Source organism: Castor canadensis, chromosome 7 (assembly GCF_047511655.1).
Source record: "Castor canadensis chromosome 7, mCasCan1.hap1v2, whole genome shotgun sequence".
NCBI classification, from domain to species: Eukaryota; Metazoa; Chordata; class Mammalia; order Rodentia; family Castoridae; genus Castor; species Castor canadensis.
In genome coordinates, this window is record NC_133392.1 from 51,334,388 (window position 1) to 51,360,146 (window position 25,759).

Here is a 25,759-nt window from a genome sequence, read left to right on the forward strand (position 1 = left end):
ATATGCATCCAAACCAAGTATTTGTGGCAGAAGGATTCTGCATAGCAAACCAGAGTCTGGTGATGGGAATGAATAAATATTTTCAAAAGAAACTCACTCTTTATATTTACACACACATCCCAGACAGAACCTTCCTACCATTCTTACAAGCCCTGTTCCTTCCATCTCCAAAGTATGGAGTGGTTAAAAATAAGGGCCAGATGGTATCTTGAACAAAGAGGCAAGACATGGTGCTGGTGAGTGACATTTCACATCCAGATATGCACATTTAACACAAAGAAATCTTTACCTTAAACATTTACAGAGATTTCTTTACAATAGGTTTAAAAACAAATGGACAGTAATTTTCCTATTAAAATCTCACTCTTCCTAATCAAGTAAACCATAGAGATGTACAATAATCAATAGCACATAGTATATCCTATGTACTAAAGAAAGCAGTTCAATAAGGTGCAAATAATAATCTGAAGGTGAACAGTAGCACTGTGATTAATTCTGTCATTGCCTTATAAACACCAAATGAAAAGAAATTCTACTGGAAAAATAAGAGAGCAAAGGCTCCAATTGGTGACCAATAGGGGAAGAGTTCAGAGGCTCAACATTTTTTCCTCTGGCAAGTTAGAATGGAACACCCAAGTGTTCCATTGTTATCCGTTGGTCACAACCAGAACAGTACTCTAGACACACACCCCACCACACACACACTGAAGAGCAAGACTAAACAAACCGCTTTTCAGCTTCAAGCTTATCCATCCTTTTCCAGAGACGATTAACTAATGCTTCTTGTTCTTGTTCCAATGTATTCTCAAGGTCAATCTTCTCCCGTCTCAACTAAAGGAAGGAAAAAAGTTTTACTGAGAATGGCAGGCCATCAAAACTTGGTTAATAAATTTTTTTTTGATTGAACCATTAGGACCCCCTTATGTGGACAAAAAACTGCAAAGACACAGTCAATTTTCTGGCACAGACACATTAAATGCATTTATTTCTTAAATTTTAATTCAGAAAACCACGGCAGGTACATTCTTGGAGGTTAATACTTAATTGTCATCTGGTATATGAATTGCATCTAGTTTCAGCATTTATTCACAGTGCATGGAAAGTCTTCCTTAGACAGGTCTTGAAGGAGGGATTCTGTTTACTGATGGTACAAGACTTTTCTAATTTGTTCCTTAGTCCTGCATATAGTTCAAATTAAATCAGAAAGTTAACATTACCGTTTATATAAATAATGTCTAAAAGCCTGGAACCAGCTCTACTGGTTAATGGATATACATAAATATGTACTAATATATAAAAACATGCATGAAAATGATAAATACCAAATTCACTATACACACTATCCTGAGGATTTAGGAAAGAAGGGGAATTTGACTTGGGGGAAGGCATGAAATTAGGGAGGGAATCCCAAATTGTATTCTATTTCATAAGATGAAGCAAACATAGGAAAATTCACCTAATCAATCAATAAAGAGCAATACACAATAAATTCTGAGAATAATGCTAGACACTGGATAATTGGGCTGTAGCAATGGACCAAGGAGTCAAAAATTTTTGCCTTCACAGAACTTCAGTTTACTAAAGGTCAATATAGTAAGTGAAAAAAGGATATTCCTGTGAAAGAAGCATGAATTTAAAAAGAGCTGGGAAAATAGCTGTAGAAATGACAGGTCGCGTGAATAAAGTATTTCCTATAACTTTAGGTACATTTGCAAAGTAGCAGGTAATATATTAGAAAGGACTCCTTAATTATACTTCTCTCAGAAAGGCAGTAGAATGAGGTGGTTATGATCATAGACCTTGAGTCAACTATCTGGGTTCAAATCCTAGTTCCATAAATTACTAATTACAAGAGTCTGGGAAAATTACTAGACAGATTTCCATTATTTATAAAGTGAAGGATTAAAAAATGTCTGGTTCATTTGGTTATTGTGAGCCATAAAAGTAAGTGAACGCATGCAAATTGTTAACAACTGACTGGCTCTTAGAAAGCACTCAATATTTGCGGTCTATGATCACTGCCATCTCTGCTTATTGTTCTACTTCTGTTGCAGCATAATGTAAGCTCTCTAAGGCCTCCACACCTGAATGCTTCATTCACGTATGTATCCCCAGTGTCTACAACAACATCTGGCAGTCTATAAGCCATTAATATATGTCAGAAGCTTACTAGACAAATAAATGAGCCAAGATCACACAGCAAACTAAACACAGAGCTTCAAAATACTTTGTTTGCATGATGGACTGTGACTCTGAACGATTCAAGAGCAAGAAGTAGAAAGGAGACAGAGAGTCAGAATAAGTCACAAGTATTTTGTGCTATGAACTGGGAGCTGGCTAACATGCAAATGCCCCTCAGAATGTTAAGCAGTCCCTACCTCCAACAAAGAAGAAACCCTGAAACACCTCACAGAATGACCACTGAATTTGTGATTCTTTGTGCTCATGACATAGTTGGTCAAGCTGTGAAGTACAATCCATAGTCATTTCTTAAAAAAAAAAGTGAAAACACAATTCGAAGGCATTTACCCTTTGAAGACCCTGTTTCAGTGTTTCCCTAAAAGCTAAAAGCATTATAAGAAATAGTTGTTAAACATGAAAACAATTCACAAAGGCATCATTTTGTAGTATGGGATCTAGTAAAATGCACACTTTTGGAGTGGTAATGCATAATGCTCATCAGTAACTGAAAAGCAAATTTCAGAAAAAGCTGTGAGACTTTCTAGGTATGTGGCTTTGAGTAGCTCAACTGCCTGCATGGGTCTCAGCATCCTTATCCGTGAAATGAGAAGGTTGGCCCAGAGGACTCTGGGTTCCTTTTCTGGACTACCATCCCATCCCATCCCACCCCACCCTATCCCATCCCATCCCACCCCACCCCACCCCACCCTATCCCATCTCATCCCACCCCACCCCACCCTATCCCATCCCATCATTCTCTGCTCAGCTTCAAGATGGCAGGTCTAGTCTCGAGCTACTTTAGTCTCAGATTTTGCTGCTAGAGGTACCAAAAGAGATCACCTAAATCTACCCTTTCATTTTTGAGTTGAGGAGATGACATGACTGGGGCAAAGTAGTACCTCTAAGGTAGAAATGAATATTGGTCACCATGGCAGCCAGTGTTGCTGGGTTCCATCCAATAAGCAATAGAGGATCTTGATTGAAAGTAGGATTTAAGGTAAATTATGCTGGGGCTTATGAGCCTATTTTCTTTGTCAACAGTACTTGGAGGTAGCAGATTTGTTGGATGGCTGATGGTGAAGAATTAAGGCAGCTTAGGGAATCCAAGGAACTGTATTCAGAATCAGGTGGGAACATGAAAACATACATGAATCTCAGCTACTTCTTGGTAACTATTGATCTACTACCCTTATCAGCAGACCCTGGTTCCCTGGGAGAGAAATGCAGGTTTGCTGACCCCAGTTTGCTCCATTAATTCATTTCCATGAAGCAGACATCATGGCAGCCCCGAGCTCAGCAGCCTGGATTCTCAAGTATTCCATGACAATGCCTGGCAGTGTTGTAGGAGTCTATGTTTTATCTTCAGTTTTACAAAGATCAGGGTCTCTTGTTTTTCCAGCTTTAAGAATCACAACTTATCAGCACTGCTGAGGAGTTCTCAGTGGCATTAAAGACAGAAAAACAGAATGGCTGGATTAATTTTCCCTTACATTCTTCATTGAAGTTGCCTCACCGCCACTTCCTGGCCACCTAATTCCACATTATATATACATAACAGCCCAAGAGTACACACATCAGTTTTGCCATGTCAGACAGCAGATTTTCAGTGCTAACATAGTCCCAGTCATCATAAACCTACAGTACATGTTAATTTTCCAAGATAAGAAGTTGGAAATTCTTCCTAGAGACAAAAGCATCAGCCCAGTGAAGCAGTGCTTTTAGAATGCTGGTCTATCTAAAACAATCGCTCCTACCTACTGATGGTTTTTTGTTGTTGTGTTTGATAGTACAGGGTTTGAACTCTGGGCCTCAAGCTTGCTAGACAGCTATTCTATGGCTTGAGCCATGCTTCAAGCCCTTTTCTGCATTTTGTTATTTTTCAGAGAGGTCTCTTGTGTTTTTGCTGGGAGCTAGCCATGGACCGTGATCCTCCTACGTATGGCCTCCCCCATAGTTGGGACCACAGACATGTGCCACCACGTGTGGTTTATTTGTTGAGATGGTGTTTCACTAACTTCTTCTCTGAGTTGGCCTCAAACCATGATCTGCTCAATCTCTGCCTCTGGAGTAACTGCGATTACTGTTTTTTGCTTTTGCTCCTTATTATTTGTTTGTTTTTAAATTCAGTGATTATGCAGTGGGTACTCACTCATCCATAGTGAGACATCTAATTCTCTAGCCAATCCAAGCACCTCCTGACTGATTATTCTGCAAATACCCAGCACCAATGGATACAGTTGATTGGCAGAATATTCACCTGAAAGACTGCTCTGTAATCAACTCAGTTCAATGGCTTTTCAAATTCTTTACTCCTATGCAATAGCTGTACTTCTCATTGCAGGTTAACTACATCAGATCAAGAGCACCAGAGCTCTTATTATGTTCCCAAACTAAATTTAGAACTTCCTCAATGGATAAAGTACTTGTAACATCTGAATTCACAGCCTGATAACCTGTGCCTTTTTAGCAGACAGGTACTGTCCACCACTGAAAACAGAAAAGGTAGAGACTGACAGGACTTTTCACATTTAAAGAGAACTCTGATGCTGCCGTAGGGATGAGGGAAAAGTATGCTTAGCAAAAACTCCTAAAGAGAACTTTAGCTTGAGCGCTGGGATCAGCTATAGGATTGTGAATCTACTCTGAAAGGGTTGAGTCTAATCATCTTTTTATCATTATTACTATGGAAAAATGTATTTTGCACTCTAAATATCTGACTTAAAAATAAATTTTCAAAAGCAGCCCATTACAACTAAGACATTTACTAATCCAGACATAATAAATAGAAGGAAAACACCATGAAATAAAGGCTATTAGACAAAGCAAAAATACAGACAGAAGGTTGTTGCAACATATGATAAAAGGCATGATGATATAAGGAGCACTCCTAAAGTTTATAAAAAGAAATAGCAAAATACTCTAAAACCTATATTAACCAAGCCTAGTGACAAAGAGGCAAATCCTAAGAAAACAAGTAGGTGTTGGGATTTACAACCTCTAAAAACCTTCCAGCATAAGTTATATCTGAAAGCCATTAATAGCTCAGCCAATTTCCTATCACGTTATTATGTAATCACATATGTTCAAGTATTCATAGTGCTGACCTAGAGATACTAAGAATTACCTGGAAAAATATCAACACAATATTCATAAAATGACTAAATCAGAATAAGAAAATGAGCACAGTTCTGTTTGTACTACAAGGGAAAGATGACAAAAGTTCTAAACTCATCCCATCTTACTTTTCCATACCACTGAGTTACCCAAGTTTTGTACATACTTTGAAGGAAGTCACTGATGGGATTCATGAAGTAACTATTAAAATATATGATGTGCCACTGACATGAAAATAACTGATATCCATGCGCAGTAGTTCTTGCTCCATGACAAGCCCTTCATAAATTAAGCAACATAGATAAGTAAAATAAAACATAAGCACGACCTATGTTGGTTTCTATGCAGGCAACTAGTGGAATTATCAGCCCTAGCAATTCTCCTCTTAGGCTGGAAGACATTTGACCCTTGGTTTCTGAAAAATATACTTTAAAAAACAATCAAGCAGCCAATTTTTGTTACCAATGAATTAAGACAGGTGTTCACAGACCACACTGCTCCTCAAGGTACTTATTTGATTAATCAAGCCGCAACTGTTTTCAGAATTAGGATCATGTTCCAGAGCATCCCTGTGGCTCAGGAAATACTGAGCACAGAAAGAGCTAGTGGAAGTATGCCAATGAAGAGAAAGGGAGAGGAAGAAGAAGAATGGCTTCTTTCAAGTCTAGGAGGTTAAAGCTACTGTTGGAAATAAATTTATCTATGTACATTAGAAATGCAGTGATAGAGAAAAATAGAAAAAGATGCCTCCCCCCCAAAAAAACCCAGAAAGCACTATATATTAAACACCAAAGGAGCTAATTAACTCCTGGAGGATAAATGGTAGTGAAGGCTCAGCTACTTGGGAGACTGAGAATTTCCCAGACAGCCCAGAGTTAGCCTTCTTTACTACAGCCTACATCATTTTTCTTCTCAAAAACTGTGATATTTTTTTCTTTGAATTCTTAGGTTTGTTCTCTGAAACTGACATAACTTCAGGACATATTGCTATTTCTTTATGATGTGAAAATGTTACTATTTTAAACTACCTACTCCATAAATTACTTTTTTCAAATAGACACACAGGTATGTTTTCTAGACTTATTTTCCTTACTTTTACACCAACATACTATTATAAAAATTTGCATTCTGGGTTCACAATTCTAGAGGAGATCTTTTTACTACTAAATTACCATGACAGAAAGCCCTGGGCATGCATTCTTTAGCTACAGGAAGAGTTCAGTGGAGAAGTCCTTGGGAAGAAATCACATCTGCAGCTATCCAAACATACTATTAGATCAGTCCACTACCTGAAATAGGTTAAGAAAAGAACTTCAGGGAAACTTCCTGATGCTCATCTAAAATGGAAGCTTCCTTGATAAATAATTTCTTTCTTGTCATTACCACATTCCTCACACAGAGATGCTGATTTTACTTAGCTATTCATTCATTTGCCACGTGTGTTCAGCTAAGAATGCCTTTTCTGAGTCATCGCCAAATTCTCATTCTGGTCATAAGAAAAGAGATTTCATGCATTTCACAATTTCCAGAAACCACAAAGTGTCATTTTATCTGGGTTTTATAGTCCTTACTACAACACATCAATGCCCTTCATTTTAATAGGCAAGGTCTCTACTCTCAGTGCATGAGCAGAAAATGCACACTGCTGGATAATGACGAGGTGCCTCTCCTTTTATACAGGACATACATTTTGAATTTTTGCCCTTCCATCACATAAAACATCTATGCAAATTGGCCCAAATGGCAAGTGCTTCAAAATAAAGTTTGATGATGGAACACAGTGAGTTTAGTACTTAACTGAAATGGAAATGCAATGGGAGTGGGGCTGTTCCTCTTTCACATCCTGCATAGAGACTTAGCTCTGAACCTTGACAGAGCTCACAGCCTGCTTTCAGAGGCCTAGAGTTGGGACCTCTCAGCTGGTTTCATGACATCCCATCACCTCCAAGATCAAAAAACAAATCACCTGAACAGAAAGCCGGCTAAGGGAGGCTTCTTGGGGATATGGGGTACTGATCCTACTTTGCCTACTTTCAAGGCACAAAAACTTTTATCTATGACTTGAGGTTTATTTCCTACCTCTTCTGAGTAAGCAGAAGGTGGGATTCTTGCACACAAGCTTTCAAAGCAATTGAAACATCCTCAAGGATTTCCTGTGCAGCCACTTCAGGGTTTACTATGATTATGCCTGCCTGTGCTCCAGTGCAGCTTTTCTCAGGGAGCAGACATAAGTTCTCATGTTTTATATTAAAAAAAAAAAAAAAAACTTTCTTAAAGGGCAGCAAATTATGCACAAGCCATGTTTAAAAAGGAGGAATAGCAGAGAAAAGGAAGGAAAGATGGAGAAGGGGAAACATCAACAGCTGTTGTTAGGGGATGGTCAAATGTAATGTTTTTACATTTTTGTACTATTTTGTACTTGTTTTCTAAATTTTCTCGAAAGAGCAATGGGTTACTTTTACAATTCAAACACTGAATTTATAAAAATGTTTCAAGATGTCTGTAATTTGAGATTAGTATTTGAAATCAAACTTGAAAGTATGCTGGGTGGTCACTAAATTCATCTCCTTAATTCAAGTGAATCCTCAAGGAACACATCTATTCCTTGGGCTTTGAAAATGGCACATAGAAACCAGCAGGTGCCACCTGGCACTTTTACAACAGATTCTTCCCACTGCCAGAATCTGCTAGGGGAGCTGTTAGCCCCAGTGGAATTCCAAACAAGACCCGTATGGCCATGCTATCTGCGAAGTTAAGAAACATTTTGTCAGTATTTGGGAAGCTGAAGCAAGAGAATCATGAGTTTAAGGCCAGTCTGTGCCACACAGAAAGACCCTGTCCCAAAAACAGAAAAGGAAAAGAAGAGAAAGGGGAAGGAGAGAGGAGGGAGAAGAAGGAAGGAAGGGAGGGAGGTAGGAGGGAGGGAAGGAGGGAGGAAAGGAGGGAGGAAGGGAGGAAAGGAGGAAGGAGGGCCAGGGCCACAAATGGCACATGAGCATAAATAGATTCATAAAGTAAAGAGATGAACAAACAAGTCAAGGAAGGTGGTGAAACAGTTGAACCTCAACTGTTTTCCTGGAAAATGGGTAAGACAAAGTACTATAGGAAATAGATAACAACGTTTATTACTGAGAGCAGCTATAATTTGGGAAGAATTTACAAGATGTGAATTGCCAGGAATAGGATGGCCAGGTATCCCTCCCTGCCCTCCTTTGCCTTATAGGGAACTTATGGGAAAGAACTGAACAGTATGCCAAGCGTTACAGATGACTGAACAATATGGAAACAGTTTACAGCACAAGAACCTAGCTGACTAGAGGAGTGCTGAGAGAAGGTGCTCTAGGCAGGGGAAACAAAGATCTGGAAGCAGTGAAGCATTTGGCACTCAAAAACATGTTTTTCAAACTGCAGGTCACAACCCAATACTGGATTGTGAAATCGGTTTAGTCTGTTGTGAGCCCCATTTTCCTGAAAATGAAACAGGACTGAAGAGAAAGTCAGTGCAAAGCACATAAGAATTATCTTAGGAAACTCACTGCAGTCATACATACAGTGACATAATAATCAGTAAACTAAATTATCATGTAAATTTATTTCTTTTACTATAGTTCACATTTGAACAACTCTGCATCAGAAGAGTAAAAGATCAATATAAGTGGAGTATAAAAGAGGAAGAATGGAAGATTAATTCTTTCCCATAACCTCCAAATTAAATACTGTGCCTGCTTCACAAAAAAGGTCAAATTTCATGCCTGTGCTTACATAGTCTGTTATGGGTAGAAGGGAAAGTTGACTCCAGTGAAGTTTCTCTGTAGGTAATTTGGGGTAAGATGTTGCCATTACAAATGGATGCTAATGAACTGAAATTACCATATCTATCCTAAATCCAGCCTTAAATATGGGCTTTAATGCTTTGGGAGAGGAAGACAATTTAGATAAGAGAATATACCCCCAAATTCTATGCATAACTGAGAAAGTTACACTGGGGCAATTACAGTAAAGAAAAAAGTAAGGCATCTGGCACAAGAAAGGCAATCCTGTTCATCATACATCAGCTTAATCACAGGACTCCACTAATTTATTCCACTATTTTTGTACAATATCACCAAATAATGATTAAATGTCTAGTTAATGTGTTGTATGGTCACTGTTTTCTTCTTTACAGCATTAGTCCATTTCCTGTTGCTATGACAAAATACCTGAAAAGTGGGTAGTAAGGAAGAAAAGTTTATTTAGTTCACAGATTTTTGGAGGCTGAAAGCCCAAGATCAAGTTCAGTTCTGATAATGGCTCCCTTGGTGCATCACATGGTAGACATACAAAAGGAAGAAAACACATGGCAAGGCAGGAAGCCAGACAGAGTCAGGGGTCAGGTCCGTTCTTTTCTAACAGCTTAAACTCCTGAGAACTAACTCACTCGTGGACCACATCAATCCCTTCTCCGGGCAGTGCCTCCCAATGACCTAATTACCTCACACTAAGCTCCACCTCTTCAAAAAGGTTCCACCACCTCCCAACATCTCCACACGAAGGACCATGCTTCCAGCACAAGACCCTTTCATGGATAAACTATATTGAAACAACAGCATTTCTTTTTTTTTTTTCATTTTTCTTTTATTATTCATATGTGCATACAAGGCTTAGTTTATTTCTCCCCCCTGCCCCCACCCCCTCCCTTACCACTCACTCCACCCCCTCCCGCTCCCCCCCTCAATACCCAGCAGAAACTATTTTGCCCTTATCTCTAATTTTGTTGTAGAGAGAGTATAAGCAATAATAGGAAGGAACAAGGGGTTTTGCTGGTTGAGATAAGGATAGCTATACAGGGCATTGACTCACATTGATTTCCTGTGCGTGGGTGTTACCTTCTAGGTTAATTCTTTTTAATCTAACCTTTTCTCTAGTTCCTGGTCCCCTTTTCCTATTGGCCTCAGTTGCTTTAAGGTATCTGCTATTAGTTTCTCTGCATTAAGGGCAACAAATGCTAGCTAGTTTTTTAGGTGTCTTACCTATCCTCACCCCTCCCTTGTGTGCTCTCGCTTTTATCATGTGCTCATAGTCCAATCCCCTTGTTGTGTTTGCCCTTGATCTAATGTCCACATATGAGGGAGAACATACGATTTTTGTCAACAGCATTTCTTGAGTCAAGTGCACAGATGTCCTCATAATCTGAGCAGCTAAACCTCACCTACTGAATAAGCCTTTTAATAGGAGACAAGGAAGGAACTTCTCCCCTCTTGGCAGAAAACATTATTTGGATCAAGATTTCCTGACATGGAAAGAAAATTCCAAGTTTTAAATGTTAACATAATATGTTATATTATCATATAATATAGGTAATCACAAGAGATCACCACAGGAACTGGTCAGATTATATCCTTGGAAACTCAAAGAGATTTATTTCTCTTGTAGAAAAAAACCCAAACACTCCTCCTAAAGGCTGACTGCAACTATTTGCAGTTGAACCAAATACAGAGTAAAAATCTCAACATTTAATCATCCTGGACACACCTGAAACAAAGGTGAGGGGTTATGATGTTAAGTTTTTCTGTTTTTAATTAAAATATGGGCTTTATATGCTGAATCTGAAGTTACTTGAGGCACAAGGCTTTGCAATGCACATATTCCATTACAGAAATCTTATTTATTGCCAGTATCTGAAATCGGCTGAAAGTTCCCTAAGTCTGTAAACTCATACAGCACGCATGCCTCAAACTTCATTTGAAGGAGGTCAGGTCACTAAGGTCTGCAAAGGGTCTTGAGACCTGTAAACAGTTGGTCTCCTTTCTTCCCAGGGTCTTTGAGATCAGACTGACCGCCCGCTTCTGACACTAGCTCACTACCTCCACCTTGTGGCCAGAGCTAAAGCCTAGGGGTCACAGCCTAGCAAGCCTCCAGCCTCCTCAGGAACCTCAGAACAAACACAAGACCAAGAAAGCTGCTTAAAATATTGGTACCCAGCATGGCCAGGTTCTCACAATACCAACTACTTGACAATTTCACTTGGCCACTTGGTTGGCTCTTGATTAACAAGCAAATAACAAGTACTTGGTGTGTGAAGGACTTAAATCAAGAATTCTCAAAGTTTAAACTTAAACAGATGAGAGCTATTGTCTCTTCGAGGAATTAAATCGGTGAACATTAGACAAAAAAACTTTAAACTTGGGGGAGGTGCTACTAAGTTCTGACATTGCATGTAAATTTGAGAGATGAATGGCAACAATGAATTACTCTGGATTTTTAAAAAAATAGCCAACTCATGAAAACTAACCTCTTTTTCCCTTTTACATGGAAGGGATGAAGAAATTTTTTACAGACATTCATAGTCCTGGAAAACACAGCAATATTTCCCCCTTTGATATTTTTGTATAGATAAACATAAGAATAACACAAAACAACAAGTCAAAATTAGATGGAAATAAACCCCAACTTCCCCTCAATTCTTTTGTTCCCATTGCAGTTTTATTCTCAGGTAAAATATTAAAATTAGAGCAGGCCTGAGAGTCATTAATGAACCAGTCAGCAGTCCGTAATCAGCACAGGGTCAGACATATAGAAAAGACCCTGAATTTGAGACAAAGCCCACAACTGTGAATGAAGGACTTAGCCAGATAATCTTAATGGCAATCAGAACCTACAAGACAAAGAGTTAGGACACAGTAGTCAATCTTTTGAATCTTACATGGTAACCCAAGTAGCTGTACATGGTGGACAACCCCTTATAACTTATAGGATTTCAGAACACTCCAGTAGGAAAAGTCATCAGAGGGCATGTGGCTAGGGACATCAGGTCTGTCTTCTCACACACCAACTGGATGGAGTGGTAATGGCTGCCTACAGATCAGGTGATAGAGGAGTACAATAAGGACCAGTCTGGACTTCCAAGGTAAGTTCTATGATCAATACTAATACCTGCCACAGGCCTCAGACTAAAGGATTATGTGCTATTAATTTCTACTTTTTGTACCTTTTAGTTTGCCATTCTTGATTTTAGTCTGTTCTGCCTGTTTACAAATGGAAAACTTGGGTTCAGAGAAGTTAATTCAATTTAAGGTTATCATAGTCATAGCTGATCTAGGATGAGTTATCAGGTCTAGGCATCCCTATCAGTGTCAACAAGTTTAGCTGAGAAGATAGCATTCATATAAAATTGCTAATAATTCAAAGAAGCAAAACATTCATTGTTTTCTATAAAGAACCCTTGAAAGAAGCTTTTAGATCCACACAACACTGTTTCAAGAACTTTCACAGAAACGATCCTGTGGTTAAAAACATTCTTCCCCCTTTGCCTTACAAAAAGGAACCTGACATTTCCTGCTATAAATCAGTATACCACCACATATCTCCAGTGTGTGTGTGTGTATGTGTGTGTGTGTGTGTGTGTGTGTGTATGTGTATGTGTGTGTGTGTGAGAGAGAGAGAGAGAGAGAGTGTGTTAGTGAATGGGCAGGGACTATGTAAACTTGCCAATGCTTACTTCAGAAATGAAGTCTCCATTGTGAAAGAACAAGTGGAATATTTTTCACTCCTATTCCTCAGGGCATCAAAGTTGGAAAGAACTGGTTGATCATGAGAAAGCTGGCAACTAGAGATGCTTACCTGCTCTAATGTAAGTTGCTTAGAAATGGTGTCATTCTCCAGCTTTTTGATTTTCTTCATCAGTTTGTTGACCTGGAATTCCTGCTCCTGTTCTAGGTGCTGTTCCAGTTCAGCTTTCTCATGTTGCAACTGGAAAATGAAAAGAACACAGACATAGAAGTCAAGATACTCAAAAGTCATGCAAACACTGGCTCCAAAAACTATGACACTGAGTAAGAGGCCTCATCACAAAGACGGTATTACCCACGCCTGCTCATACATCCAAATATATGTCTGGAAACCTGCCCATTCTTGACTGCTTCCTAAAAACCACAAATTATAAGGCAAATACAAGAAATACCAAGGCATCATTAAATGCAGATTTTAATTCCTTTTTTGTATAAAGGAATTGGGAGGTTGGGGAATGAGGTAGGGAAGGAAACTCACTTTTCAACATATACACTTCAGGTCCCTTTTAAGTTTTATTCTGAGGGCATACAAATTAAGAAACTTTAAAAAATAGAAAGTTTACACTGTAAGCTTTTATTACATGAACAAAAGTTTACTCAGATTTGTGTTATGTCTACAAAGAGGTCACAATCACAAAATATATTTAGTAAATTTTTCAGAACTATTAAGCTATTTTCCAATGTATAAGTAAGCATGTTTTGGCAAAAAGAAATGCCATTAGTTTTTTTGCATGATGAAATTGTACATCCTTCCTAAAAAACATGCGAGAGAGCAAAGATTTTAGAAAATTATTTCAAACTTCAAAACTAAAAGGAAATGAAATTAATCTAGTGGATACAGGACAATCTGAGGTTTTCATTAATTATCATGCATTATTTCAAACCCTCTCTTCTGCGGGGTTTTGGTGATCCATAGCAGGGGTTGAACCAATGTCTCAGAACCACAGTGAAATACATGACGCTTAATTTTACCTTTGAAATAATTTCTTTGGGTAGACACTGGACACTAGTTTCAGAACATGCATTAAGACAGGAACAATCACTTACATTTTATTCATTTTTACTTTTTCTTTTGCAGTAATGGGGTTTGAACTCAGAGCTTCATGCTTTTGCTCTACTGCTTGAGCCATGCCTCAAGGCCCTACCACATCCATTTTATACATGACACAAAGATCACTGGACCAACACAATACATTTGGAAAGTTAAAGAGCCACAGTCCATTCTGAATCCCAAACCCATGCTCACCTGCTGCACCTGAGCAAACCCAAGAGAAGTTGCCTCTAGACTCCATCACCCACTAGTGCCTAGCACAAGCTTGGTGTTTAGAAAGCCAAATTAAACACAGGAGAAAATACGCCATGTGTGCTCACCCAGGGGGAGCAGTATCTCTGTATATGCACTCCATGGGGTGCGATAGACAACTGAGAGAGCTTGACTGGGCCTGGTCAGCCTCAAAAGTAGCCATACCCATCCCTCTCTCCAGATTTGACTCAATTTTCACAGTTCTCAAAGAACATACTTGTATTTAAAAAAAAAAAAAAGTAAGTTTTAAATCTGACATAGCCTTCCAAACACTGGAAATATTGACTAGATGAGTGCTGTTTTCTCTCCAACTATTTCTGATGTGCAACTCAAAAAAAAAAAAAATGAGCTGGTCAACCTTGCAGGGGCCCCTAGGCAGGGGGGGAAACAGATGTGAGGAGGTGCTTACAATGACAAGTTTATTTTTAGCTAGCACTTTAAAACTCAGGTTCTGTAAGACTAAGCAGCAATTAGGATGCTTTACTTTTTTCAAAAACAGAGAACAGGGAGGTAAAACAGGTCTTGTCTGGGGGTTGGTACCAGTGGGAGGGGGCAAGATATAAGTAAAGGGTAAAGGAGGGTTATGTGGTGGAAATATGTACTCATGTATGAAGACAGAAAAATGAGACCTGTTGAAACTATTTCAGGGATGGGAAGGTGGGGGGATAAAGGAGAATGATGGGGAGGGGTGAATTCAACTATCATATTTTGTAAGAACTTTTGTAAATGTTAAAATGTACCCCCAGTACAACAATAATATAGTAAAAAAGAAAAGAAAAAATTAAAAAAAGAACTAAGAATGACAGGGAACAAGAAGAATCCCCACATGTCAGACACAAAGACCCCAATGGAACAAATAATACTTACAAAAAAAATAGGCAAAATATGTATATCTTATCGAATGCTTTTTATTCAGTAAGCATTTGCCATGTGTCTTCTATTTAAAGGTAACAGTCATAAATAAAATTTATACTTAAGATATCATCCATGCCCTCAGATAGCTTACGAACACTAGGTGTATCTACTAGTTTTAAAGAAATGATGAACTAAACCATTTGCATATAAAGGTATTTTTTAAATATGCTAGCTGGTTCTCTGACAATATGTTTTTAATTGTTGCCATTTTATTTGAGAATCCCCTCTTTTCTGCTTTTCTTTTTTTAAAGCATTATGCTTCTGTGCCAGGTAAATTAAAATAAAGGCTCCAATCTAACACTGCAAAATGTCTTGCCCACCAAGCAGTGCATGTCACAGAATGTTAATCTGTGAGGATCTCATTGGTTTGCAGGGAAATAGTCATAATTAGACAGATGGTCTAACTCTGTCAATATCTGATTAGGTATTTCCTTTGTGACTGCTGTCTGAATAGTGACAAAGGCTATAAAAGCTCCCAATTGAGGAGGCTTTTTCCTCTCAAGAGCTATGCCCTAAGAAAAACCGGATGATGAAGCTGTTGTTAGCAGGACTCAAGTAAGGTCCCTGGGTTACACTAACCCATCTGGACATATCAAGCATCCTGAGACCTAAAGATTCTGCTAAAGATTCACAATTTTCATCATCCCCAAAAGAGAGAGCTGAAACAGCTCTACTGCCTGCTTTGTTCTGCCACCTGTCAGGTGACATGAAATTTATAAGCAGTCATGAAGTTTCTGCATAGTGAAAAGAGAGAAAATGTGGTTCTTCTTTAGAACAATGAAACCACCAAGAAAAAGAGAAACTGAGAAATAAAGAAATACCTCAAGCCTCCAAAATTACGAAATGAAGGTTAAGACAAACAAAGGGGAGAAGGCAGATATGCAGGGAAGAGACTTTGAGGAACTAATGGAGTTTGCATCACACAATTAGCCTGAGAAAAATTTAGAAACTGTCTTAATAGATTAATTCAGAAGTTTTAATAGATGAAGGTTGTACACCCTTAATCCAAAAATTCAAAATGTTCCAAAACCTGAAACCGAGTGCCAGCATAATGCTACAAATGAAAAGTAGCATTAATAATTCTCACCTGCCCTCAGGTGATGGATGGGTCATAGTAAAACTCAGGTGCACTAAAAATACTGTATGAAAATTACCTCGAGCTATGTGCATAAGGTGTCTATGAAACTTAAATGAATTTCATGTTAAGTCTTGGGTCCCATCCCCAATGTATCTCATGAGGTATATACAAATACTACAAAATTTAAAAGAAAAATGGAATTCAAAATTCTGATTCTAAATGTGTCAAGAAAGGGATATTCAATGCTTGAACCAACACCAGCCTTTTTTGAAACTGCAGTTCATGGTACCACAAACAGAAAAAACCCTCTAGGGAAGCCTAGTGCAGGCCAAGCCAAAACTAGCTATCAGCACTTTCATCTCTGCAGCCCTTCTTCAATGTTTGATTTTAACTTTCTAATTGGAGGTCTAAACATATTGCCATGTGAGCAGTTTTAAATCTTTCAGAAAGATCAGAGATTCTGAACTAAAACACAAATAATTCAAACTCAGAAGTAAATAATCGGGAAAATTATATATATATTTTTAAATAAAATGTGGTTTTCTCTTTATGTCTCTAAAACTAAATGCTTAGGCAGATTGAAAGTTGGGCTTTTGAAATCATAAATGCACTTTTATAAAGTCGATTTCAAAGATTATGGAAAAGTTTTACAGCCCTTAGTTGGTCAGGTTCAGTTAACATTAACAAAATATTCCCTGTGCAACTAGAATCATATTATGAAACAGATGTTCCCCTAGAAAGTCACCTTTTTAATGGAATTAGGGCTATATAAATAAAGGTATACTCCTTGGGATCCAGTATGAAAAAAAGTATTAATGTAACTGAAGAAGCCATAAGCAAAGGCACAATTGTAGATCAGTACAATTTAATTGTTGCCTTTATAATACACAAGGGCTTTCTGGAACCAAATGAACTAGGCTTCTTATGTAAGAGATTCAAGAACTGTGTTCCAAATGACTTTTTATTCTCAGCAAAATTCTCCCAGGTAGGTAGAGGTATCAAAACACTCACCTGGGAGAACCACAGGTGCACACCCAGGCTGGCTGTTGAGCTGGCCCTCCCATCCAACACACGGGGAAGTTTGCCAAGTTTCAGGCTGTGAAATGTTAATTCTGCAGGTTTGGGCTCGTTGTCAATCTAGCCTTTACCAAGTGAGGCAAGTCTTCTGGCTGCCACCCCCAGGACTTAGCTCTCTCAAACCAATTTGAGAATATACCTGAAATGCCCCTACCTCTGCTTTAACCAGTTAACACTACCTGTTTGCTGTTCCACAATCAACATGATTGGTTTATGGACAACTAACAAGGAATACCATCTTCATGGGACCACGAAAAAGCCTTGCATGGAACAATAAACACATTAATTCTCTGGATCATCGAAAACAATTACCAGGTTATTAATATAAGCTTTGAAAAAATGTCCCCAAATATCTCTCAGAACATTGTCTCTCAAGCACCAACTTTTCAACTGTTCTGCACAGGAGCTCAGACTCCCACCTCGGCCTCAGTCAATCACCACTGAGTGTCTCTTGGGCCCACTCTTATTTCCACCTCCTCCCTGCTGTTACTGGTACCGTTATTCTTGCTCAAAACCTCACATCTCTTCAGTTATCAATCACATGAAGTCAGCCTCCATAATGGCTGTCAAACACACCCTGTCCTATCTGGGCTCATGACCCAGTCTACTTGAGGCTTTTAGTCCTCTTCATAAGGCACGAGAAATGGATCTCTCGAGATTTGCTATAGATCATCCCAGCTGACAAACCCTCATACTTCAATGTCTTTCTCAAAGCCCTAAAGAGGCTCCCTACTACCTGAAGATTAAGTCTAAACTCACTAGCATAATATTCAAGTCCTTTTCTGATCCAGTCAGTAGGCCAGCTTCCATGCTTTCCTTATATTATGGTCACCCTAAATCCAAGTGATGCCTTGAGGGTTCAGGCATCAAACAAGCAAAACGGCACAAAAAAGCAAAGAGTATTTGCAACTGCCATTAAAGGCAAAGCTCATGTCTTTTTCCAGAGATGTTTTTTCTTAAAAAAATAAAATTTATCATGCTGGCCAACACTTATGGAGACCACTTAGGCCCAGGGATCTCTAAGTGTGACAATCCATGTTTGTTACCTATAGGACTTGGCTCTCTCCCCCAAATCACTGAGACTGGCAGATGGCTCAAGAGACTTTCACAGTGCCTCCCACATGTCCTCAGTATAATACGCACTCCTCCTCCTTAAGCTGTGACAAGCACATTGTTATTCATCTGCATTTTAATGTCTAGCTCATGGCATTTTTTCCAATCTTTTTCATCAGTTACTTCTAAAAGCAGCTAATGCACTGGGGTACTTATCACGTGACTTGAGCACTTTTTAGTACATTATCAAAACTCTACAGTAGATACTATTATTATTTGCATTTTGCACAAAATGAAACTAAACCTTCAAGAGGTTAGGTAACCACTCCAAAGTTCTCAGGTAAAGGGTAATCTTTGGTAATTGCTACCACCCTCAAGCACCCGAGTATACTCTCAATTGCCCTTACAGGACTACAAGCACTATGAAGGCAGTGACCAGGACTTACTCAACCCTATTCCAGGGCATCTAGAAAACACCTTATGTATGAAAATACTGGTTGGATAAATTGATACTATCCTCACTTCATGTGGACTGTCTGCCATAGATTAAAGTCTCAGAATGAACAAAACAACTAGGTTAAGTACAAAGGACACCATTAAAAAGCTGACAGAATCAATAACAAATTAACAAACATTATCATTATGATGCAGAAGTTAAATTACACAGGATGAAGCTGTTAGAGCGGCTGTAGGACAGACTACCAAGAAAGACTATATTCTATAGTCCTCTCAAGTGACCCTCACCCAAATCACATAACGTCTTGCTCTGTTTGTCTCTTTCTGATCACAGCCCCTCCAAACCAACATCCTGATTCTTATGGTAATCACTTCCTTGCATCTTTTTTCCCTAAATTTCCTTACTGCCTATGTATTTTTTTGTAAACAGTTGTGCTTGGTTTTAAATTCTTTTCTATCTAGCTTCTTCTGTTAAGTAAGCTTGTGTTAAGTTGAATTGTGGCCTGTATTTTTATTCCTTTATAGTATCCAACTGAATGAGCATATCACAGTTTTTCCCTTCTACTGATGACATGTACTGGATCATTTCTAGTTTTTGACTATCATGATCAATGGGACAGAGAACATCTTCTACACATCTGGTGCACATATATACACAGGAAGACATCTACTCAGTGCTGGATCATAAGAAGGAATATTTCCCACTTAATTAGGTAATGCCAGATAGTTTTCAAAGTGGTTGCAACAATTTCCATTCTCCATCAGCAGTGCATGAGAATTCCTTAGTATCTTGTGATTTTAATTCATCTTAACTGATTATTAATAAGATTGTATATTTTTCAATCCACTTATGGGAATAGTCTATTCAAGTCTTTTGCTGTTTTTCCTCTGGGTTGTCTGTTTTTCTGATTTGTAGTTCTGTGATGTTTTACATGTGTTGCAAATATCAACTCCAACTCTGTAGCTTACTCCTGCATCCTCCTTACATGTTTTCCTATATTTCTTTGGTCCTCTTCTCTAAACACAGCCTCTGGGTGACAGCATTGATTCTGTGGCAATAAAGAAGTTCTAATGATAATATTCCCAAATTTGTATCTCTAGCCCAGACTTTTCTGTTGACAGCCAGAACCTCAGTCCAACTGCCTGTTTTCTCTATTTAAAGTCTAGACATCTCAACTGAACTTCTGACCTTCCTACTACAACCAACTCCACTTGCTGCTCCCATCGATGAGGCCTAAAGTTCTAAGTCTTCCTTGATCTTTTCTTTTTTTCATGCCCACTTCTAACTGAAGCATAGATCCTATACACTATTTCTGTCAAACACACCCAGAATCCCTACAGGTCACCATACTTACTGCTACCACCCTGGAACAACCCTCTCTCTCTCTCTCTCTCTCTGCATGGATTACGGAAGTCTCCTTGCTCCCACCTTAGCCCTCATTCCATGATCTCTTCGTAACGAGTCATGTGCGGTTATTTCACTGCTCACCACCTTACATGTCTTCCACAGCCGTGAAAGCCAAAGTCCTGGCTGTGGCTCTTAAAGATCTATGTGATCTTCATACCTGGCCCAGTACTCCCCACCCCAAACTTCATCTTAGTCCTCCTCTCCTATCACGGTACCGCTCCAATCACGTCGACATCTCTGCTGCTCCTCCAACACAGCAGGCACAACCCACCAAGTCCTTAGAGCCTTCTCGTTCTCTTTACTACAACAGCCTTCCCTCAGAAATCCACAGGGTTAGCTTTCTCTTCTCCAGGACTGTGCTCCAATATCACCTCCATGACTAAACTTATTTAAAATTTCAACTGTCCCCATGCCTTTTACAGTGCTCTATATTTCTCTGTGGTAACTAATAACTCCCCGTGGTTTTTCATGATACCTTTTTATTTTAATAATTAAGTGTTGATGCTGGCATAAAGGAATATATTTTTATGTGAAAATACTCTCAATTCTGATTATTTACCTATAGATTCTTGAGATTTCCCACCTACACAATCACAAATAAGTGGCAATCATAGCTCCTCCTTTCAAGCCTAACTTCTACTTTTTTCTTGTCTTTCTATATTGGTCAGGAATCCGTAACAAAAATGAATATAGTAAATGTAGCAGGCATCCTGTCTTGTTCTTGAATTTAAAGAAAAAGTTGTTAATTTATCATAATTACACACAAAGTTTGAGAAGGCTTTCTGTAAACATTTAACAGGTTTAAATTCTCTTTTTTTTTTTTTTTTTGCTGTACTGGGGTTTGAACTCATGGTCTTGCACTTTGTACTTACTAGGCAGGCGCTCTACCACTTGAGCCATTCCATTAGGCCTAAATTCTCTTCTATTCTTGATTCACAAAGATTTTGTCACAAATTATTATATTTAACAAATCCTTTTTCTCCATCTATTGACATATTTTTTTCTTTTTTATTCTTTGAATGTGGTGAATTACACTACTGACTTTTCACTACTTAACTTTGAACTGCTTCTATAAATCCAACATGTCCAAGGTACATTACCTTTTAATGTATTGCTGGCTTCATTTTATTTTTATTTAGGATTTTTGCCCATGAGCAAGATTAAACTATAATTTACCTTTCTTGAACTATACTTGTTAAATTTCAGCATTAAGGTTAGGTTAGCCTTGAAATATATTGGGGAGCCTTGAGTTCATGGAAGACTGGAATTATTTTAACCTTGAATGTTTGGTCCAACTTTTAAAAGTCACTTGAACCTGGAATTCATTTTCTATTCAGGCTTGAAATCTCTGATTCAATTTCTCATGTGTTTTTCTTCCTCAGTCAGTTGTAGAAAGTTATGTTTTTAAATGAAATTATCCATAGCATCTAAATCTTAAATGTATTGTGATATAGCTATTCATAGGACTTTCATTTACCTTTTGGATGTCTGCAAGAAAAGTGAATACATTTTTTTTGGTTTCCTGCCAACGATTATACCCTTAGCTTTTCTTTTTTGAGCATAGTAAGTATGATTGCTTACTAGGCCTGGCAATTATGACAGAACATTGCTCCAGAAAATTTTATTTTCTTCAGCCAGGTACTCTAAAGTCTGGATCTACTTTAATCCAGAATCAAAGCTTTATATCTCTGATTCACCTAGCTCATATCAAACCTTATCCCCTTATCCACTCTTATCATGATGATGTAGCTCTTTATGATTCCACATTCAAGGGGAAGAATGATTGATCATCATCATCAACCTTAGCCAGCCTCCATCTTTGACTTCTGCAGCTCCAGTTCCATGTAACTACCAAAAGCACATCTCAGCTATTTCCCAGGAAACTGCAAATGTCCTTGGAATAAAAGCAGCCCTAAGTGCTGGAGTCTCCTCTCTTGAACCATTAGACTAAGATATAGAGGTAGATCTAGTCTAATAGTTTGTCACTATCTTGTCAATTCTGTTCTCAATAAAAATTTAAAAGCATTTTGTTTAGCTTTTATTTGTCCTCATTGAGGTTTATCTGAATTAAAAGCCACATATAACTTCTGAGGGAGAAAAAAAACAGCAAGGTCCTTCCAGAAAATTATTCCTTATTTTGATTCCCTGTCAGCATTCTCAAGACTGGATATTGGGGTCAGGCCCTCAAATCTAAGCAAGTGCCTTCAGGATAACATTAGGCTTCTCATCTCCTCAGAATACCTAAAAGGCCAAGTATGAGTTTGAAACCTGCAGTTTCTTCTGAGGAATGAAATGGTATACTTAGCTCAAAAGATTCATTCTACATCAAGAACTTATTGGAAATGGAATGAAAAGGTCTTATCTTACTTTCTTAGTTCTTAACTAGTTTATTAATAAAAAGGAAAACAAAAGGTGAAGACACCTACCAGTAGGATATGACTCTATTTTAAGGCAATTACTGAGTGGGATGATTGGCAAATTTTTTTGAAAATGAAGTAAAAATATTGCAACGTTTATAAAGTTTTAAAAATAACTGAAAAGTGCTTCTAGTGATGGCTAAAAGTTCATGTGCTATGAGGCCAAGTATCTTTCAAGGGATCCTTCACCTTCGCAACTAAAAATAAAAATGCTTCCCACCTGCTCCAGGTAAAGGCATACGCTTACCCTAACTTCACCAGATTTTAATTGTCTACCTTTTCTTTTCCCACTACCTGTTTTTTTTCTAGTATTTTATGTTAAAGAAGTCAGCACAGAAAGCTTCTGAGCCTTTCTTCCTGCCCTTCCTTTGTTTTGTTTTTAAAATCTGTGCTAGCACATTAAATATAGCAATAAAGTTAACAAGGGTACACATGCACAAAACTTCAGAAGAAATTCAGCGATTTCTTAAGCGTGAAGAACCTCTTCAAGTTTGTTGTCTTTTCTAATAACAACATAAACTATGTTGTGCAATGTGTAAACTTCTTGCTCCATGGAAAGAAAGGAAGATCAGATAAAGCTGAGCTTCAGCTACTTGAAAATGAAAACAACAAGAAAAAATTTGCCCTGAATATTTTGAGAGCTATTATATACCAGCAAATTTCTCTGATCAGTATTAATAGCCATGAAAAACTATAGGCCAAGAGGGCCTCAGGTCTAGCCGTTTTAATGAAGAACATATTTCAAGGTCTCCTTTCCCCTCCCAAAGAAGGATCCAAGTTTTCACATGAACGGATACAATGGCTGTCTTAGCCTTGGTGCCCTTGAAATCAACGAAACAGCTTTTCATGCATTATTTATCATCCTGACATGTGACTTTGCTGCCTGCACAAACAAAATAATTTTATTACCCTCTTAGCGGTAATGGCAGGAAGCAGCCTCAAATTCTGGTGTACAAGTTTGAAAAGAAGAGACCTGGGGGTCTGTACTCACTGCTGATGCCTGCAGACACATCATGTTACTCAGAGATACAACTCTTCTAGGTTAGGGAAGAATAAGCTCTAGAGAAAAAACAAATACTAGAAGGAGAAATGGCTTCTCCAGAGAGGAAACAGAAAAGGCAAATGAAGTTGTAAGGTTTAAGTGAATAGGTAGAACTGGGGACTCACTGAAATTCTTCCTCACAGGTTTATTCCTCTATAAAAGAGATGGAAGAATAACGCTCTGGCATGACATCATTCTGAAGTGCTCAGCTATCATTCTTCAATAGTGGCAGCTTTGACAGTAGTTCTGCCTACAACTTCCTTCCTTCCTTCTATAGATTATCTTGCCATAGATGCTAAAAAACCTTCAAATACTTTGATTTCCAGGAGGCATTTTAACCTCAGTGGGCCAGGTCAATAATACAAATAAGCAATGACACTTTACAGAAATCCAGAAAACTCTTCCTAAGTATCTTCAATAATTAACAAGAATGCATTCCCCCTATTGGGAAGAGGCTAAAAGAACTTCTATTGCAGCTATAATAGAATTATTTTCTGAGAACCAGATCTTATTTCAAAATCAAAGGTATAGTACTATAAACCTATTTGTTATTTTAATGTGTGAAATTTCAAAGTTGGATTAGACTGCAAAGATTGAGATATATGTAATAACACAATACTCTTTTTATCCCAGTCTTGTTCTAGAGTAAAAAGGAAAAAAAAAAGTGTGCATTAACTTTTGGCAGTTAAATCTGTTCAGAAAAGTATAGGGAACAATCCTGGGCAAGGTGGCTAGGCTCCCCATAGAGCAGGAAGTGAACCTGACGTATTAGACTTGCACAAAAGCAAGTGGAAAAATTTACAGCTGCTAAAGTCATTATCAATCTCAGCAATGACAGGTCTTCCTGCTAGCAGTGATGATTGGTGGTTAACAGTTAGCCGGAGAAATTAGGACCTTTTTTTAACAACAGAAGGCCAGTGGAGAGAGGTGACTAGAGCACTGTGGGCAGTGGAGAATCTTCGGACTCTGCAGGGGGCTTCATGCACTGCTCCCCGTGACAAAGAAACAGAATTAGGATAGCAGGACTCCGAGCTCTATTGTCAGAGGCATAGAAGGAGGTTTCAAAAGGCAAGTACAATTAGATCACAAAATCTTTTAATTCTTTTTAAAAAGAAGACATTTTCTAGTTACAAAATAGTGCATGTTACTTTTTACAAATTAGAAGGAAAAGGACACACACACACAAAAACAAAACCTATGAACTCAGCACCCAAGCAAAATTTCTGACATTTTGGAGAAGAGCCTGTTGAACATTTTTATATCTATATATGATGTTGTATATCAAATTCTGAACAAAAATTTGCTCATAAAACATTTCTTATACATTTTAATTAGAAATAATGATTATACTACAACTTCTTTTCAAGGCATTCCATCCAAGCAGAATTTAACCCTGATGCAGGTTTACGCTGGACCTGCCAAAAATACTAAAGGGCTCCTTTCAGGACAATTTCTCACCAATCAAGTAATCAGTACCATAGTATGGGATCAGAAAGATACAGATTTTTCAAACAAGAGCTTTCACAAAATGGATATAATTTAGGCACAAAATCAAGGGAGAAAAGCTGCATGTTCTCTTTGGTGTGTGTGTTTGCTTTAATGCGGATTAGCATGTCTGGGGGTGTTTAAATCTATCTTTCAAACTTGATCTTCTGAAGGGCAGGGGTTTCTTCTCATTTACATTTACATAAACCTGGTTCAGTCTTTAAAGGTATAACAGTTGTACCACAGCAGATAGGAAGAGACACATCTCTTCTACAGCAATATTCTCATCTCTGTTCTCAGGATCAAAGAATCCCTTTGAAATGCAGATAAAAGCAAGTGCAATCTCTATGAGTGATTAACAGCCAAAGCAAGCTGACAAATACAAAACTGTTCTATAAATAGCCTTTCAGTGGCCTCTGGGTGAAAAATGCTAGGCACTTTCAGGGTGATCAGGTCAAATCACTCATTTGTCTAGCAGTGACACCTGCAGTATGGTTTCTCTTAATGAGCTTTTCCAGTCTTATCCAGGAGCAAACACCTAGAAAGCTATATTAAAGTAATTACACAGTTGGAAAAGCCTATTGGTATCAATTATTCTAAAAATCTCCCAGATGGAGAGCAGCACTTCCATGCTGGATGGCAGAAAATGTGGGCATTCAACAAAGGAATGGTTGAAACCATTT

The 25,759-nt window shown here is 38.2% G+C and overlaps 1 protein-coding gene across 1 annotated transcript in view; it reads right to left on the reverse strand.

Moving 5' to 3' along the window:
* Ccdc6 (coiled-coil domain containing 6) overlaps nt 1-25,759 on the reverse strand; it is a 107,067-nt gene that overhangs the window by 21,679 nt on the left and 59,629 nt on the right. Inside the window, exons 3-4 of the mRNA XM_020181754.2 lie at nt 12,895-13,023; nt 728-831 (exon numbers count right to left, since the gene is read on the reverse strand). Coding sequence (XP_020037343.1) covers nt 728-831; nt 12,895-13,023 — 233 coding nt within the window. The remainder of the gene's footprint in view (nt 1-727; nt 832-12,894; nt 13,024-25,759) is intronic.